Source organism: Microchirus variegatus, assembly GCF_963457635.1.
Source record: "Microchirus variegatus genome assembly, chromosome: 10".
Taxonomy (NCBI): Eukaryota; Metazoa; Chordata; class Actinopteri; order Pleuronectiformes; family Soleidae; genus Microchirus; species Microchirus variegatus.
Genome location: NC_139811.1, coordinates 2519305 through 2537894, shown reverse-complemented (window position 1 = coordinate 2537894; position 18590 = coordinate 2519305). Strand labels below are relative to the sequence as shown.

The following is an 18590-nucleotide window of genomic DNA, read 5'->3' as shown; positions in this document are numbered from 1 at the left end:
TTTGATTATGATGAAGATTTGAGTATATTTGAGTTTTTATCTTGGAAATAAAACACTGAGGCCGTCACAGGCGAAACATAAAAGTGCGCTTACAAGTGCGGACAAGGCGTTTTTGATGAACATTTCCTGGAGATAATGGTTAGCTTGTAGCGGGTTTGCCGTGGCACACGGGAGCGATTTCTATCACCGTCAGCATCTCACAGTGCAGTCCTCGCAGCTCGAGGAGGTTATGAATCGTCAGCGCTTCGTCCCCGAGAGACGTATCATCTCTGCAGAAACAAGAAGAAGAAGAAGAAATAATCTCTTGATGTGGAGGAAAAAAAAATATCTTTCTTCGGATATTTACCGAATTCCTCAACGGTCCTAATTAGCCGCGATGGTCAGAGTAATGAGTTTATCGTCGTCCTCTGGGTTTGATGAAAGAGTAATAGACCGCGGAGCTGAGGCCTTATTGTTGCCAGACTCTGGTGCGATGAAGATACTCCCAGGTGTTTCGTCTTCGTTAGGATCATTTGGAATGCCGTTCCATCTCCTGTTTCCCGAGGCCCAAAGGTCTGAGGGACGTCGTCGTGTTTGAAGTAGTTTCCTTTAACCGGTTTGATGTAAAGATGGACTTGGAAAGACAACAAGGTTCAGTAGTAGAGAGAGTAAGAAAGAGGAGGCCATTTGATAGATCAGCTCTCCAGATCTGGGATCTGTTCGCCTTCACTTCATCCACTCGGAGTTCTTTTATTTCCTGTGACGACTTCGTCTGTGATCGGCAGCACAAGTGGATGTTGTCGGGGTCGGCGCCGGCAACCTTGTCTCGCTGCTCGTGTTCATGATGTAAACTCAATTACGGCGGTGGTTTGGGAGGCGAGTTAACAGCGGTGTGGTACAAATTGCATTATCCAGCGATCCTTTGACACAGAGGAAATACTAAAGTGTCTCGAAGGTCGGATCGATTATGACGTCCGATGTAAACCAAGCAAACTTGACTCAACGTGATTTCACTGCATAATTAAGTCACGTTTTTTTTGATTTACTGTGAAGGAAGAGAAGAAGATGTTTGATGAACGAGCCACTGAAACTCCAGAACGGCATCTGTGGCATCCTCAAGCGACACATATCGACGAGCTATTCTCGTCGTCTGGGGCGGCTTTTTCTACAAAATGGCAAAACGAAAACAGACACTTTTTCTCAGCAGATGTTGACTGATGTGGGCGTTTTTCTATGGCCAATGACAATCATCAAACAACACTAATGGTCGTTCTCTCCGAATATACAGTATTATTCAAAAACTGAACATTAAATACATGAAACACGTCATCAAAAAAACAAACTTTTGCACCGCCATGTTTAATGTTTTAACACAACAGGAAATGTACAGACCTTTGTGCTCCATTTCCTGTCCCCGGTCTCTTCCGGTGCGTTCCAGTTGTAGTCGGATGTCAGAATTTCCGAGTTGACAAGTCGTTTTTTTCCAACTTGGAAAGGGCCACTGCTTCGTTTTACAGTTAATTGCACTTCTGTCGCATTTGTTTCGCCTACTTTGTTGTGTTTTTATCGACCGCTATTGCTAACTGTTACGGTCCCTTGGCATTCATTAACGAACACGCACCGTGAAACTTTCCACATTTATACAATTTAACACCGCAATTCATTGTTCACTCATTCACTCACATCTGCATACAAAACACACCAAGGGCATAAACTTTTGTACTCCGACTCTTCATATTCCTTCATTTGGTTCGATTATTCCAAAAACTGGTAGTTACCCACGGCACAGCTTAGCGTGTTTTGTGTGACGACGTCAATAACCCCTATACTGTTTCCGAGGTGCATGAAGATACCCCGGAACATGCATGGAAATAACGCAGGTACGAGGACACCTGGTGGCCACTTACACTAACAATAGCTAGCCCGAGATATGTTTGCAAGCGCCGTCTTCTCAACGGTAAATACGACGAAAATGTATCCTCGTCAACAAATAAACACAAGATGAAAAATGTTAGGGACGGGACGAACTGGGACGAGAACCAATCGGAACATAAATTCTTTGCGAGGCTAGGTTGGGGAGTAATGAAATTAGTTCTGGGCACTAGGTAAACGCACGTTAGCGCGTGACGCGTTTCCATGATGACTGACTGGAAAAAAGACAGGCGTGATGTCATGTTTACACACTGTGACACCGGAGTCCAGGCAACGTTTACTGGTTAGCTCCGTTAGCTGCATTAGCTCCTTTAGCGCCGTTAGCGCGCCTGTACACTCGAACTGGAGCGGTCTGTTTATTAAAGGAAAAGAGCATCGCTAACAAATAAGCAGCGTACCTGTGTAACTGCGTATGTGTGCCTCTGTTTTTAAAGTTTAGCGATACTTTAGAGACTCGTTTTAACAATCGGGAGTCACGTAACCATGGCGTCACACGCGTCTTTTCCCGGTTATTCGTCATGGAAACGAGCCATGCGTTAATGTTGACGCCGTAAACAGCTGCTATCGCGTTAACGCACCCAGCACTGAATCAAATTGATGTAAAAGCAGCTTTTGACACGTTGGCTTTAGCTACTTCCCATTGACAGCAGTTGGAATGATTTTTCCCCCCATTATAGTTTGGAAAACTTGCATATTTTATTTATCGCTAACAAATAAGCAGCGTACCTGTGTACTGCGTATCTGCGCCTCTGTTTTTAAAGTTTAGGGTTACTTTACAGACTCGTTTTCAACAATCCGGGGGTTACGTAAACATGATGTCACGCGCGTCTTTCTCCGGTCAGTCGTCGTGGAAACGCGTCGCTCGTTAACGCTGACGCCGTGAACCGCCGCTATCCCGTTAACGCACCCAGCACTGAATCAAATTGATGTAAAAGCATCTTTTGACACGTTGCCTTTTTCCATTGACAGCAGTTGGAATGATTTTTCCCCCCCATTACAGGTTGAAAATCGTGCATATTTTCTTTAAAATTCCAATAATTTCTTTCTCGTGTGTTGTCTCATAGGTCACTATGGGAAAGGAGGCGGCCAAGACATGCACAACTACATCTCCTCCGGCTTCGTGACGCTTGGACGCGGCCACTTGCAAGGTAAACGCTCGTCCTCGGGCGCTATTTAAAAGTGACGATCGCTTCTGTGTCGCGCTGTCGTCGTCGTCCGGCTGCCGAAAAAGCCAGAGAGAAAAGAACGTCACAAATTGTGTGACTTTTGTTTTTTCGGCCCCGTACAAGAATGGCATGAAGTGACATCTTGCAAAGTCCGCTCACACGTTTTTTTTAGTCTCTATGATTAAATCCACACTTCCAGTCGCAAAGTAACACTTTCCGCAAGCCGATAAGCAGCCAGCGTGACGACGACGGCGAGGCGCGGGAGTCGATTCCCATCCCCATTTCCTCCCTTTGGGGGAGTTAATAAATCAGGAGCGGCACTGGCTTGAGAATGAGCTGTAAACACAAGGGGGGGGGGGGGGTTCCTTGTTTGTGTTTTTACAGCGCAGCACTCCATCGATGAGTCCTGGCAGGGCGACCTGGACGTCCCCATCTCCTACGGTACGTCCGTCACGTTATTCAAATGTTTCGCCGCCGCGGGGAAAAGACACTCGACACAAACAAGCTGCTCATTTCCTGCTCACACCTGATAAGAAAAGTCACAGAGAGAGAGAGAGAGCGAGAGAGAACACAGTCGAGTGCTTTTGGCTGATAATCGCAGCACAGTCACCGGGCGTAAAGTGAGGTCCACGGGCACCGACTGCTGCTATTGTATCTGCTCTGATTATTCTTTTTTTTCCCCACTATCACGTGATATATAATAAGTGCACTTTTGAGGACTTTGTCGTGCACGGACTTTCACCAAACTCGCCGTGCACGTCCGGATCTGCGAAAACTGCAATGCGACCGATTTTTAGGGCAATCCGATGAATTTTGAAGGAGTTGTAGGTAAAAGGATATCTTCACATTTTGTGTTCCCACTAGCCATGTGGCACAGTTTCCTCACCTCGGTCACATTCTGTGGATCTGTTACCGTGGCAACCACGTTAAAAATTATTTTTCTTCTCTTTAGGACCAATCGGTCCACGATGATACCCTGAACAAAGCTAGTCAGTGCTGCGCCACCTACTGGCAACAGGACGTACGCCTTCGGTAACATTCGCACGACGCTAGCAGCGCGTGGTCTATGTCTGCTGTACTCGGACATCGCAAATTATTGGTGGCCTACAGGTAGCGTCGCGTGACTTTTGTCATGACGATAGAACAGGCCGATATATAGATATTAATGTCACTATCGGTAATCTGGGGATTTATTTTGCCAGTTAATCCAGTTTCTGGATTCTCGTACGTCTTAATACTTTTTATTTTTGCCTCTTACGAACTTAACGTAAACAGTGAATCAATGAATCAGTCGTTGTCTTCTGTAATCTAGCCGTAAACAGTCTGTAATACATACGCAAAACACAATTTTAAACTATATCTGGTGTATTTTATTGACTTTTCACTGTTGGGTACAGGATACTTGATAGCAGAGTTGATATTATATTACATATTGATTAAATATACACAGACTCAACGTGAAATGTGATCATAAAACTCCAAACCAGATTATTTGTGTTCTGGCACAATTTTGCTGATATTTAAAGTGTCGTCGTCGTCACAGGTGACAGACTTCAGCGGCGCGATGTCGGCCGTCTGTCATTTCAAAGCTCACGTTTACTGTCAGCCGCCGTCTTACATCTTACAAACACACACATTCTTGTACTTGCTGCATACTGGGGACCGCGTAAAAGTGCTGACAAAGTGAGGACCAGTATTTCCACTTTATAAATCAACACAATTACAAATATCTACTTCATGAATGACACCGACAAAGAACTACTGGGTGCAGTACCATAACATGTCGGCAAGTGGAAAACTTTTTCGATTTTTTTTTCATCATACGATACTATGTTGTCCAAAATTTAAAAAAAAGATTGACCAAAAATGTTTGGTCCAAAATTTGACAAAAACTTCATATGATACTATGTCGTCCAAAATGCGAGTTTTTTTTTTATTTTTGTTATTGGGTATAGCATGTTATAGCAACATAAGGAAGTGATTTCAATGAAAACAAAGTGAGGACCGTCCAAAATTACCTCACTTTGTTGGTTAAAAACCCTCACTGGTCCTCAGTATGCCACAAGTACAAGAACACACACGCACACACACATTCTTGTACTTGCTGCATACTGAGGACCGGGTAAAAGTGCTGACAATGTGAGGACCAGCATTTCCACTTTATAAATCCACACAATTACAATTATCTACTTCATGAATGACACCGATAAAGAACTACTGGGTGCAGTACCATAAAATGTCGGCAGGTGGAGCCCCAGAGCAAAAAGTGTGTGAAACACCAGGGCTGGAGTTGGGGTTTTTGTACCAAACGCTCTTAAAAAACAGAGTATAGCATGTTTAAGTGATTTCAATGAAAACAAAGTGAGGACAGGCCAAAATGTCCTCACTCCGTAAAAATGACCTCACTTTGTTGGTTAAAAAACCCTCACTGGTCCTCAGTATGCCGCAAGTACAAGAACGCACACACGCACACACACATTCTTGTACTTGCTGCATACTGAGGACCGGGTAAAAGTGCTGACAAAGTGAAGACCAGCATTTCCACTTTATAAATCCACACAATTACAATTATCTACTTCATGAATGACATCGATAAAGAACCACTGGGTGCAGTACCATAAAATGTCGGTAGGTGGAGCCCTAGAGCAAAACGTGTGTGAAACACCAGGGCTGGAGTACGGGTTTTTGTACCAAACGCTCTTAATAAACAGAGTATAGCATGTTTAAGTGATTTCAATGAAAACAAAGTGAGGACAGGCCAAAATGTCCTCACTCCGTAAAAATGACCCCACTTTGTTGGTTAAAAACCCTCACTGGTCCTCAGTATGCCGCAAGTACAAGAACACACACACACACACACACACACACACACTGGTTTCCATGACTTCAGAGGACATTGCGTTGACCGTAAACCATAACTACTACGAACCTTGAACGCTCAAGGAACTCTGCATCATTTACACCCGGAAGAATTGTAGTTTTTTTACTTCCTTTTTCCTTCCCTAGATTCCCTTCCTTTCCTCACATCCTCCCTTTTGTCCTCTCTGACGCTCACTCACTGACATTATTTTCTCTTCACAATAATTGTTTTTCTTTTATGGACAAAACCATAATGTCCTCTCTATCATATCTCTATTGTTGAGTATTCTCCCTCTGCTCTGCTCTGCACTGTCGTTTTCTTCCCCTCGCTGCTTCTGTTTGCCTTCAAACGCCAAACAACTGGAGCCGAGCGCATTGACATGAACAACGCACTCCGCTTGGTTTTAATCCAGTGTTTCCTGAGACAAACCACGTTTGATTACGAGCGGCCGTGACCTCAAACTCAACCGTGTGTGTGTGTGTGTGAAAGGGAGAGAACAAACAGTACCGACTCCGGCGAACGTCGGGGGCTAACGAGCCGCTAAACAAAGCTTCCGAGTTATGTCGCCATTAATATTCATGCGCACAAACGCGACGACGCTCGGCGCGAATCCACAATCGCCGCGGTGAAAGCGTGTGTGTGTGTGTGTGTGTGTGTGTGTGTGTGTGTGTGTGGAGCCGCTGTCGAGGAGACGGATTAGCGTCTGATATTGCCGTCTCTCTCTCTTTGTCTTTGTTTTATTCCCGCTGATGGATCGTCCGCGGGCGAAGTCGAGCGTCTCTGAACCGGAGCGAGTTTTATTTTGATGGAAAGCGAACAACAGCAGCTGCTGTTGCCGCGCGGAGAGAGAGACGCCCGAGCAGAAGAATCAGATTCCTTCGTCTTCTGCGGGATCAGGATTCTCTTACGCCCCATTAAACACAATCCCAGAAGAAACACAGTTTAATCCCACTTTTGTTAGCATTTACTGAAGCGTTTGATGGTGGACTTAACAGTGGCTAACTAAGAAGCAAGAGATGCTAATGTTGCTAAAGTCATGGCGCTGTGACGTCCTAGCATGTGTGGGTTTCTACCAATGGGAATGCGTTTAATCTCCATTCACTTCCGTGCCATGGTGCTAGACATAGTGTAGCTATTGGAGTTAGCATAGCCGTGTCTATAATGGCTTAACACATAGCAAGAGTTGGTGGTTAGCTAAGCAGTTGCTACCGAAGAAGGTGCGAGATGTATCTATCGGAAAATAGTTGCTAATGTTGCTACTTACTAAGCCATGACAAACAAGCTAAGCAGTGGCTATCAAAGTAGTTGCTAATGTTGCTAGATTGTGTTGGATTACCCCATTCAACCCATTCCCACTGGTGAAAGAAAACTGTTTAATCCCACATTTGTGAGCATTTACGCAACTGTTTGATGGTGGACTTAACAGTGGCTAACTAAGAAGCAAGAGATGCTAATGTTGCTAAAGTCACGGCGCTGTGACGTCCTAGCATGTGTGGGCTTCTACCAATGGGAATGCGTTTAATCTCCATTCACTTCCGTGTCATGGTGCTACACATAGTGTAGCTATTGGAGTTAGCATAGCCATGTCTATCATATCTTATTACATAGCAAGAGTTGCTAAAGTGGTGTCCACCACTCGGTGGTTAGCTAAGCAGTGGCTACAGAAGAAGGTGCCAGATGTATCTATTGGAAAATAGTTGCTAATGTTGCTACTTACTAAGCCATGACAGACAAGCTAAGCAGTGGCTATCAAAGTACTTGCTAATGTTGCTAGATTGTGCCATTGTTGGATTACCCCATTCAACCCACACCCACTGGTAAAAAAAACAAAACTATTTAACCCCTCCAGTGAAGACCCGTAGGTACATTTTTAAAATAGGCGCCCCCTAGTGATAATATAAATAACAGCAATCTGGTACCTTGGATGTGTCAAGTAGCTAGACACACACATTTTCTTCATGTCATTGTCTGTAACTTCACTGCCGAGCCCTGTCGTTTTGTTTAGCCCGAATGCTAACCTCACAAACAGAAATACCGGAGCGCTAAAAACTAAGCTACGTTAGGATTTATTGGTTTTTACCGGTTTCATCTCCAACTTGGATTTGTTGGAATATGAGAAGTCGGAAAATTGTGCTAACGCTGGATTTTACATGTTCACGTCATATCGGTTCTTCACTGTGGGTTTTGGTGCTGGAGCTTTGCTATCAAAGGTTTAGTTTAGCAGGCTAACTGAGGATGCTAATGTTGCTACTTACGAAGCCGTGACAGACGGCCAAAGCAGTGGCTATCAAAGTAGCGAGGGTTGCTAATGTTGCTAAGGGTTGCTAATGTTGCTCAAGTTTTAAAAGGGTTTTTACTGGCTGTAGTCGGGATACAAGAACGCGGAGTAGCCGCTAACGCTAGTTACATGTTCATCTGTTATTGTTTTTTTTGGGGGGTTTCAGGAGTCGTTGGTTCACTGTAGCTAACAAATACTTGTTTGAGGGGAAACTTCTCTTTAATTGTCCGAGGATTTATAAAGAAAATCTACTTTTTCTGTGTGTGTGTGTGTGTGTGTGTGTGTGTGTGTGTGTGTGTGTGTGTGTGTGTGTGTGTGTGTGTGTGTGTGTGTGATCTATGGTGTCCCAGAGAGCTGGTGTACAAACACCGTCCTCGTCCTCGGGCCTTTCGTCGTCTCACTTTACCGTCTCGGCCCGTGGCGTCCACTGATGTGCATCCTGCTTAATTACTTTTTCATGAATTTGCTCCCTGTTTTCGTCCTGAGGGAATTGCTTTTTTTCCTCCTCGTCCCAAACCACTTAAGGTGACCTTGTCTTATTGGCACGCACCCCCCCACCTCCTCACACTGTAATCCCTCACACCCACACTCTGGAGTTCAATAGCGCCGCTCGCCCACTTTGCCTCCGTTTGTCCTTTTTCTTTTCTTTTTTTTTCACGCCCTCCGTCTCCGTCTTTAAACGCCGCAGACGTCGTTTCGACGACGCTGAAGCGAAATTGGAAACCTTGAACTCGAGGATAAATCGGTGGATGAATCACTCGCTGTGACGTCATCGTCGTTGACCGCGACGCTGCGCGTCGATCGAGATCCGAAAGTCTGAAGTTTGACAAGAAACGTAACGGCGCTGAATTTAAAGGCGCCACGTGCGAGAATGTGGCCAAACACGGTTACTGCACTCAACATTCAAAGCACAGAGGTCTTTTAGGTTTTTTGTTTTCTGACGTAACTGGCAACCCGTGGTCGCTCGGCAGCTGAGACTCTACTGACTGCAATGATTGGTAGACGGCGGTAGGTGGCGCCACATGACGCCAAAACATGATTTGCAGTCTGCAAAATATATATTTTAATGCAAATATTTAGTCTGTACTGTTGTTGTTGGTATGTTCAGGAGGATTTTATGGCTTTAGATTTATTACATAATGCACCTTTAAGACTTATGGACTAAAAAGATTGTAGAAGATGTTGTTTTTACAATATTTTATGACAACAACAACACAATTAGGAGTGAGTTACAGGCTAAATTTGAATAAAAACACAAATTAAGAACCCTTTATTCTTATGTTGAACCTTATATGAAAGTAAATTATTATTAATTGCTCAGTAGAAGAAGAGAACTTCCTCCTCTTTGCCCTGGAACTTTGCAGATTTACAATTCTCCATGAAGGAAATATAATAAGACGTCTTTTGTGACTTAATTACGACACATTTAATCAGTTAAACAAGAGCAGATATAAACTTTTCTTATACTTTTGCCTCCTTTTTGTCATCTTTACGTGGAGAGAAAACCAAAAAACACACCGAAAATGAACAAGAATCGCATTTTATTTTCTGTAGAAAAAAAACCAAACAATTTCTACAGAATAGATTCATCTGTTGTTTGTTTCATAAAATGTCAGGAAATGTTGAAAAATCCGACGTCTTGTTTTTCCACAAAGCAAAATTATTCAGTTTTAATTAGTTTTTTTGCAAAGAAACCAGAAAAATATTCACATTTGAGGCTGAAAATAGGCGACGATTCATTTAGTGACGATCGGTTGTTTAATTTTAATCCACCTTTTTGTCTCTTTTTGTAGTTTGGCTTCATCGTAATGATCTGCTTTGCAGAAATGACATTGAGATGATAAAGACGAAGAAGTGAAGAAGAATCTCAGTGTCACTGTGATTCATAGGTGGTGTAAAAAAAAGAAAAAAAAAACCCCTCAAGGTTCTTTCTCCTCCCGGGAATAAACGTGAGAGGCGAAAGAGAGGCGACCTTTGACCTCTGCTCGCATCAGTGTCGACTTCTTTTCTTCTGTCGCCGGGCAGGTTTTTGTCAGGCGGCCATTTGGTCTTTTATCGGGTCATTTTTTTTTTTTTTTAAATCGCCGCTACGCTCGCCAAAGTGCTAATATCCGCTTCATTCTTCAGCGAAGGCTGAATCTGAGCGGACACACAATACAAACTGATTCCTCTCCTTATCGCGCCACGTTCCCGCTAAATGGGAGGCTAATGAAGCGGATTCGGGGCGCTGGAATGAAGCCGCGCACTCGGAGAATCCTCGCTTAATATCCTCCCCACACACACACACACACACACACACACACACACACACACACACACACACACTGCTCATGCATTATGTAGCTCATGTTTGCTGAAATCACATCTGAACTTGAAGGTCAAGCTTCTGCTTCACCTGCTTTTCACCTTTTTATCTCAAATTGGAAAAAAAGAAATGTATAAAATGTCCCTTTTACCGCTCATCATCATATCACGATGAACTCTTATTGGTCCTTATTATTCCGTGTCGCTCGTTTCACCATCAAACGTAAAAAAAAAACAGCGAAAAACGTAGAAATCACATCTGAAAAGACACTTCTGATACTGGAGCGTCTCTGTGTGTGAATGTGTGTGAAGGTCAGGTCAGGATCACAGTGAGGACGGGTGCTGTGTGGATTATTAAACTGGAAAACCAAACTTCATCCGCCACCAACTGTTAAAACACTGGTTTAAACCGGTTTAAACTGGTTTTAGCTCCATTCAGCATCAACGGAACCTTGTTAAACACTCATTTCTTCTTTTTGACGGCGCATGTGATGCGTTTTCTGACCTAATTCAAAGTTTGGAGCCGCTCCAGTTGGTAACAGCAGATTTAATCTGCATTTTAAAGTACTTTCCTTGTCCATTGTGGTCTACTGCAAAAAACAAAATGAAAGTACTGGGGGTCAACTGGGGGTCCAAAATGGCCACCTCTGCTCATTCTGGGGAAATCAACTGATTGTACATATATTTTTCTTATATTTCACCGAAAATCTGACAAACTGAACCATTAACACATTCTCTGTGGTCTTTTTGACCCCAAATTGACACTTTTTCTTATAGAAGACCCAAAACTAGCTCTTGAGACCAAAATGTAACTCAGAAGAAGTCAAGTTTTGTGAGAATATCGTTTTTTTTAGGAGAATGTGTTTGTCCTGTGTGACAAGACCAGACAAGACAAAGATTTCTTCATCCACCACCGGTTTAAACTGGTTTAAACTGGTTTTTGATCAGTGTCAATGTGTTAAAACTCCTGACCTTGGGTTTCTAGCTCCATTCAGCATCAATGGAACCTTAAACACTCATTTCTTCTTCGTGTGACGACTTATGTGATGCGTTTTCTGCCCTAATTCAAAATTTGGAGCCGCTTCGGTCGGTAACAGCAGATCTGCAAATCTGCATTTTAAAGCACTTTTCTTGTCCATTGTGGTCTACTGTAAAAAAACAAACTTGGAGATCCAAAATGGCCGCCTCAAGTGATCGTACACTTATTTGTCGTAAATTTCTTGACACACTGAACCCTAAACACGTTCTCTGTGGTCTTTTTTGACCCAAAATGGACGCTTTTTCAAGAAGACCTGGAACTAGGTCTTGAGACAAGAGATTTCTTCATCCACCACCGGTTTAAACCGGTTAAGAATGGATTAAACTGGTTTTTGACCTGTGTTAAAATTTCTGACCTTGGGTTTTTAGCTCCATTCAGCATCAATGGAACCTTAAAGTCACTAATTTCTTCTTTGTGTCGACTCTAATTCAAAGTTTGGAGCCGCTCCGGTCGGTAACAGCAGATTTAATCTGCATTTTAAAGCACCTTTCTTGTCCATTGTGGTCTACTGTAAAAAAAACAAACTTGGGGATCCAAAATGGCCGCCTCTGCTCATTGTGTTTAAACTCCTGCACCTTGGATTTTTGCTCCATTCAGCATCAATGGAACCTTATGAAACACACTCATTTCTTATGTGATGCGTTTTCTGCCCTAATTCAAAATTTGGAGCCGCTCCGGTCGGTAACAGCAGATTTAATCTGCCTTTTAAAAGCACTGTTGTTGTTTCCGTGGCGACATAAAACTGCTTCACGCGACAGTTTTTCGCCACTCGCTTTATTTTCAAACCCAGCGATTTATTCGCGTCGTCGTTTGGATCAAGATACACAATTTCTGTTTCACGTCACATTTCACACACAGTGTTGGAATTTAAAAAAAAAAACAGAAAAGTCAGTTAATCCCTGTTTCCATCTCGCCGACACAGAGTTTGCTCTCGTTGCTTTGGCAGCGTTTTTTTTATGTAAACACTCATTTTCTTTAGCCTCAGAAAACGTCCAGCGTGATTAAAAACAACTCACTGAGCTGCGATCGTCTTAGTGTTGGTGCCGGGCGACGCTGCTGCTGCTGCTGCTGCTGCTGCTGCTGCTGCTGCTGCTGCTGCTGCTGCTGCTGACTGAAGCACTTCCTCACGGTCCAGCCTCGTCCTCGTCCTCGTCCTCCGCTCATAATAGATATTGACAGGTTGCGGAGCAGATAATGCTAATCTGCGTCCTAATTGTGCTCTTCCTCCTCCTCCACGCCGCGCGCTTTAATTCGCGACTCTGTTATGCGACTAATGGAATTTCACGGTGGCTCGGCCCTCGGAGGACGTGAGAGACGAGTCTGACTCTGGATTCATTTGTTCTAGTCACGTGTGTCGCACAAGGAACGAACGTAGAGTATGAATGTAGAGGTTTGATGTATAAAGAGCTGGTGAAGTTCCTCTGTGCTTTTCCACGACACAGTCGCAGCTCGGCTCAACTCAGGGTTTTATTTGATCTTTTCCATCAGTGATAGTATATGGGTTGTGTTTTAGTTCCTGTTCTGACGAGGTTCCAATCGAGATGAGCCGATGCTATAATGTGACGTCAACAGACTGCCGGCCTCTGATTGGTCAGAGACTGTCGTCAGCTCAGTTAAAAAGACTTAAAAATCCGACTTATAGTCCCAAAATCTACTTGTAGTTCCAAAATCCTACTTAAAGTCCCAGAATCTACTTAAAGTTCACTTATAGTCCCAAAATCTACTTAAAATTCCAAAATCTACTTATAGTCCCAGAATCTACTTAAAGTTCCCTTATTGTCCCAAAATCTGCTTAAAGTTCACTTATAGTCCCAAAATCTACTTATAGTCCCAAAATCTACTTGTAGTTCCAAAATCCTACTTAAAGTCCCAGAATCTACTTAAAGTTCCCTTATTGTCCCAAAATCTGCTTAAAGTTCACTTATAGTCCCAAAATCTACTTATAGTCCCAAAATCTACTTGTAGTTCCAAAATCCTACTTAAAGTCCCAGAATCTACTTAAAGTTCACTTATAGTCCCAAAATCTACTTAAAATTCCAAAATCTACTTATAGTCCCAGAATCTACTTAAAGTTCCCTTATTGTCCCAAAATCTGCTTAAAGTTCACATATAGTCCCAAAATCTACTTATAGTCCCAAAATCTACTTGTAGTTCCAAAATCCTACTTAAAGTCCCAGAATCTACTTAAAGTTCACTTATTGTCCCAAAATCTGCTTAAAGTTCACTTATAGTCCCAAAATCTACTTATAGTCCCAAAATCTACTTGTAGTTCCAAAATCCTACTTAAAGTCCCAGAATCTACTTAAAGTTCCCTTATTGTCCCAAAATCTGCTTAAATTCACTTATAGTCCCAAAATCTACTTATAGTCCCAAAATCTACTTGTAGTTCCAAAATCCTACTTAAAGTCCCAGAATCTACTTAAAGTTCACTTATAGTCCCAAAATATACTTAAAATCCCAAAATCTACTTATAGTCCCCAAATCTACTTAAAATTCCCTTATTGTCCCAAAATCTGCTTAAAGTTCACTTATAGTCCCAAAATCTACTTAAAATTCCAAAATCTACTTATAGTCCCAAAATATACTTAAAATTCCCTTATTGTCCCAAAAACTACTTATTGTCCCAAAATCTACTTATAGTGCGAAAATCTACTTAAAATTCCCTTATTGTCCCAAAATCTACTTAAAATTCCAAAATCTACTTATAGTCCCAAAATCTAATTATAGTCCCAAAATCTATTTAAAGTCCCAAAATCTACTTATAGTTCACTTTTAGTCCCAAAATCTAATTATAGTCCCAAAATCTATTTAAAGTCCCAAAATCTTATTATAGTCCCAAAATCTACTTATAGTTCACTTTTAGTCCCAAAATCTAATTATAGTCCCAAAATCTAATTAAAGTCCCAAAATCTTATTATAGTCCCAAAATCTAATTATAGTCCCGAAACCTAATTATTGTCCCAAAATACACTTATAGTCCTAAAATCTACTTTTAGTCCCAAAATACAATTATAGTCCCAAAATATACCTAAAGTTCACATACACAAACGCTGATAGTTTTGCAAAACATACTTAAAAGTCACTTATATTTCCAAAATCTACTCATAGTTCCAAAATCTACTTAAAATTCACTTATAATCCCTAAACGTAGAATTTAGTTCTTCTGCATTCGAGGCTTCACTCAGCTGTTATTGATCTCGACTGAAGACGAATTCAACATTTTCTTCCATGAAATGAGACGGTGACGAGACGTCTTTATGCAGCAGTAATGGTGCATGCGGCCGCCTCATCGCCGCCTCATCGCCGTGATGTGAAGTTTAATGTGCTGCCGAGTCGAGGCCCACGATCAGATCAGATCAGATGTGGCTGCGGGCGAGCGGCGCCTTCATGGGTGGAAGGAGGAGGAGGAGGAGGAGGAGGAGGAGGAGGAGGCTGAGCATCATATTCTCCCCACAACAGGCCGTGCTGAAACGACTGTTGGTGCCGCCAACTGTGAAATTAATTGAACTTGTGATCCGAGGGTGGTGTAGACCAGCGTCCGGCCCCGAGGAGGCGAGCGGCGTGCAGCCGCGCTTACATTAGCCCGCGACGAGGGAACAGCAGAAGCCCCGGAGGCGCTCGACTGGATCCGCGGTCGCTCGGTTTCACCCGGACAACATGTCCGGGAAGACGCTGGACTGGCGCGACATTGTCGCAGACGTGTTGTCTCGCCGCCGGCTCGTATTAGAGGAGGCTTTGTGTCGCGTTTGGTGAGGAGTGGGATTTGTTCACTGAGCCGTCGCGGTGACCGACGACGAGCCGGCGGATCACGGCTCTGAATCTCGAAAGACACGGCGTCTGAAAAGCAGAGGGCGAAGCTGCAGTTTGCTGACACTTTGCTGTTATTAGTTCTGCACAAACACACCACAGCATTGTATTGCTATGTCTGAAAAAACGAGCAAAACTATCAGCGTTTGTGTAGCTGTATGCAGTGGTACGGTGGCCTGGAAGTTTTGTTTGTTATTATGACAAAACGTGACTTTATTTGTATTTCTAGCAACTATTTACTTTTACTCCACTACATTTCCTCTTAAGTATCGTTGTTGCTACCAAATAAAAAAGTAGAAGAGTTGGTATTATGGTCTGTATTTATATAGAGCTTTTCTAACCCGTCCAGGTGAAAGACAACCCGCCCTACCGCTGAGCCACCATGGCTCCATGCTAACTCCTCACTTTTTTAATACTTCTAAAACTTAAGTAATATGACTTTTGATATAAGTACAGTAAATGTCATGTACTTTAAGTACTTTTATTTGACTTCAGCTTCTACCAAAGTAATTTTCTGGTAACGACACAAATACAAAAGGCACAACAATTTCTTTTTTTCTTTTTTAACTGTAATGGATTTTGACAATGCGGCGGCTAGGACCGTGATTATTAGTTTAATTATTAATTAATATACTAATTATTTTTATTAGGAATAATAACACGTGTTGAAGTAGTTTTATAACTACCGAGTGTTTCACTCAATATGTTCTCAAGCAGAAGTCTCGAGAGATATTTCATGTTCAACACGACTCTCGCACTATTTTCTCAGCAGCGAGTAAGTGCGTAACTTTATTGACATCTAGCGACGCGAACATTTGATGCATATCATCCCCCGCCCAATCACATTCAGTCTGGTGCCACACCACAAGATCACTGTCTCAAAATTATTATTATTTTTTTTAAATATTTTTCTATGATTTGGACCCCCAGAAAGCATCTCGCGAACCCAATTGGATACAAAAGCCAAATCATTTTCAAAAAATATATTAAAAAAAATAAAAATAAAATATATATATATATTTTTTTTTAATGATTTCTGTGGGTCGCCAAATCATTTTGGAAAAACATATTTTAAAAAAAGAGTACTTTTTTTTTTCCAAAATGAAATATTATTTATTTTCCAAAATGAAATATTATTTATTTTCCAAAATGAAATATTATTTAAAAAAAAAAAATTTAATAAAAAAAAAATCATCTCTGTCCAATTGGAGTTGCAAGATGCTTTCTGGGGGTCGCCAAATCATTTTGGAAAAATATATATATATAATTTTTTTTTTTTATTTTTTTTTTATATTTTTCGAAAATGATTTGGCGACCCCCAGAAATCATAGAAAAATATAAAAACATTTTTTTTTTATATTTTTCGAAAATGATTTGGCGACCCCCAGAAATCATAGAAAAATATAAAAACATTTTTTTTTATATATTTTTCGAAAATGATAAAGCGACCCCCAGAAATCATAGAAAAATATATAAAAAATTTTTTTATATATATTTTTCGAAAATGATTTGCCGACCCCCAGATATCATAGAAAAAATTATATTTTGTGTTGTGGCTTTTGCATTCGTGTTGTGGCTTTTGTATTTGTCCTGACACCTCTGGGCCACCGTAGTACGTTTACTCCTTTGTTAAGGTACAAGCAGCTCGTCAAGACTTTAAATAAATAAATACATACAGACTACAAACTCTACGTCCTGTTGTGGAGATTCTCTCTGCTGCGGGTGAAGAATGAAATAGAGACTTCTCCCGGCCGACGAGGTTTTATTTTCTTTGCAAAGAAAAGGTCAGTCAACACACGGGTATTCAAAGATGAAGAAAGACCCAAAGCATGGCGAGAGCTGAAGTTTTATACCTAAGGAACACCCCTCTAACATCCCTTTGTCTGTTGCAGGGGTCTGCCCCTCCAGGCCGTGCTTTCACGCCCCTTTGTCTATTGCAGGTATTCTGCAGGATGTTGTATTGAGGTGCAAAGTTGGGTCTGTTGGGTCTATCTTGTGTTAGGAAAAGCGTGTTGGGCAGCAAAGAAATAGAATTTGCCACAACACTTTTAAATCTTTGAGTTAATTTGCTCCGCGCTGCAGTCGCGAGAAATCAAATGGAAACATGACAGACGTACAGATGGAGGCGAACATCTGCCGTCGCGATTCTCACGGCTGTCGTCTGAGAGGACGGAGATCGGTCTGGGAGAAATGAAAACTTCCAACCGTCTCTGTGTGTTCTGATTTAAACAGTTCATGTCGGGTCCCTGAAGTTTCCTCGCGACTCCCGTGGATACAATGAAATCCGCACTGGCCCACATTAGATAAAGTATCCTCCAGCTCTCATCCAGGTCACATTGCACCGCAGAGAGCAGCAGCAGCAGCAGCAGCAGCAGCAGCAGCAGCAGCAGCAGCAGCAGCAGCAGCAGCAGCAGCAGGGTTTTTAAGACTCTGCAGCAGCAGCAGCTCGACGACGCCGCGTACGTGACGATGGAGGTCGACCGCGGCTCCATATCGACCCAAATCCACCCGTTTTTCTATCAAGAAAGTCGTCTTCAAGGTCGACCGATAAACCGTCCAATACTTGATTTTATGATAAAAATATAAACTTCAGTAACCAATTACTGTCCAACACTTGCATTTATATGTGTAATTATGTCTAAACTAAAGGTGAAACAGGTCATCAAAAACCTTTGGGAGTGGGAGGAAACCAGAATAATTGGCAGATTAATAAATAATAATAATAACAATAATTGGCCATTAACCTGCTTATTTTAACCATAAAAGTGCAACATTTTGACCATTTTTGACCAGAATAGCGTTGACTATCGGACAGAACGTGATTGAAATTACCGTAATAACCATAACGTAGAAAAGTAAATACGTCTAGTCCACCTCACTTTGGCATAAAGTTATCTTGTTTTATGTCGGGACTCCATCACCCTAACGATGATTAAACATGTTTTTACCTCCAATTAGATGTAGATTTGGTTAAAAACTGTGAGAAAAAAATCCAACCCATAGCTCTATTGTGTTAAGTTTTTCGCAGTCCGACAGCGTTTTCCGGGCTGGAAACGTAAGTTTTTTTTTTTTAAACCGCTCACACTCCTGCACCAAAGTTTAAAGAGAAAATCATTGTTTTTTAAGCTCACAGGGACACAGGAGCTGCTGCTCTGCTGCCTCTTCTGGTACGATTGTGTCTCTGAGGTGAATCTGAACAAAGGATTTCCAACACAGAAGTCAGAA

The 18590-nt window shown here is 42.0% G+C and overlaps 1 protein-coding gene across 1 annotated transcript in view; it reads left to right on the top strand.

The window, feature by feature from the left end:
* The window catches only part of shisa6 (shisa family member 6), a gene marked incomplete at both ends in the record, with an annotated part of 96684 nt that overhangs the window by 19541 nt on the left and 58553 nt on the right, over positions 1–18590 (top strand). Inside the window, 2 exons of the mRNA XM_083896037.1 lie at positions 2976–3059; positions 3462–3518. Of these exons, the coding sequence (XP_083752163.1) occupies positions 2976–3059; positions 3462–3518 (141 nt within the window). The remainder of the gene's footprint in view (positions 1–2975; positions 3060–3461; positions 3519–18590) is intronic.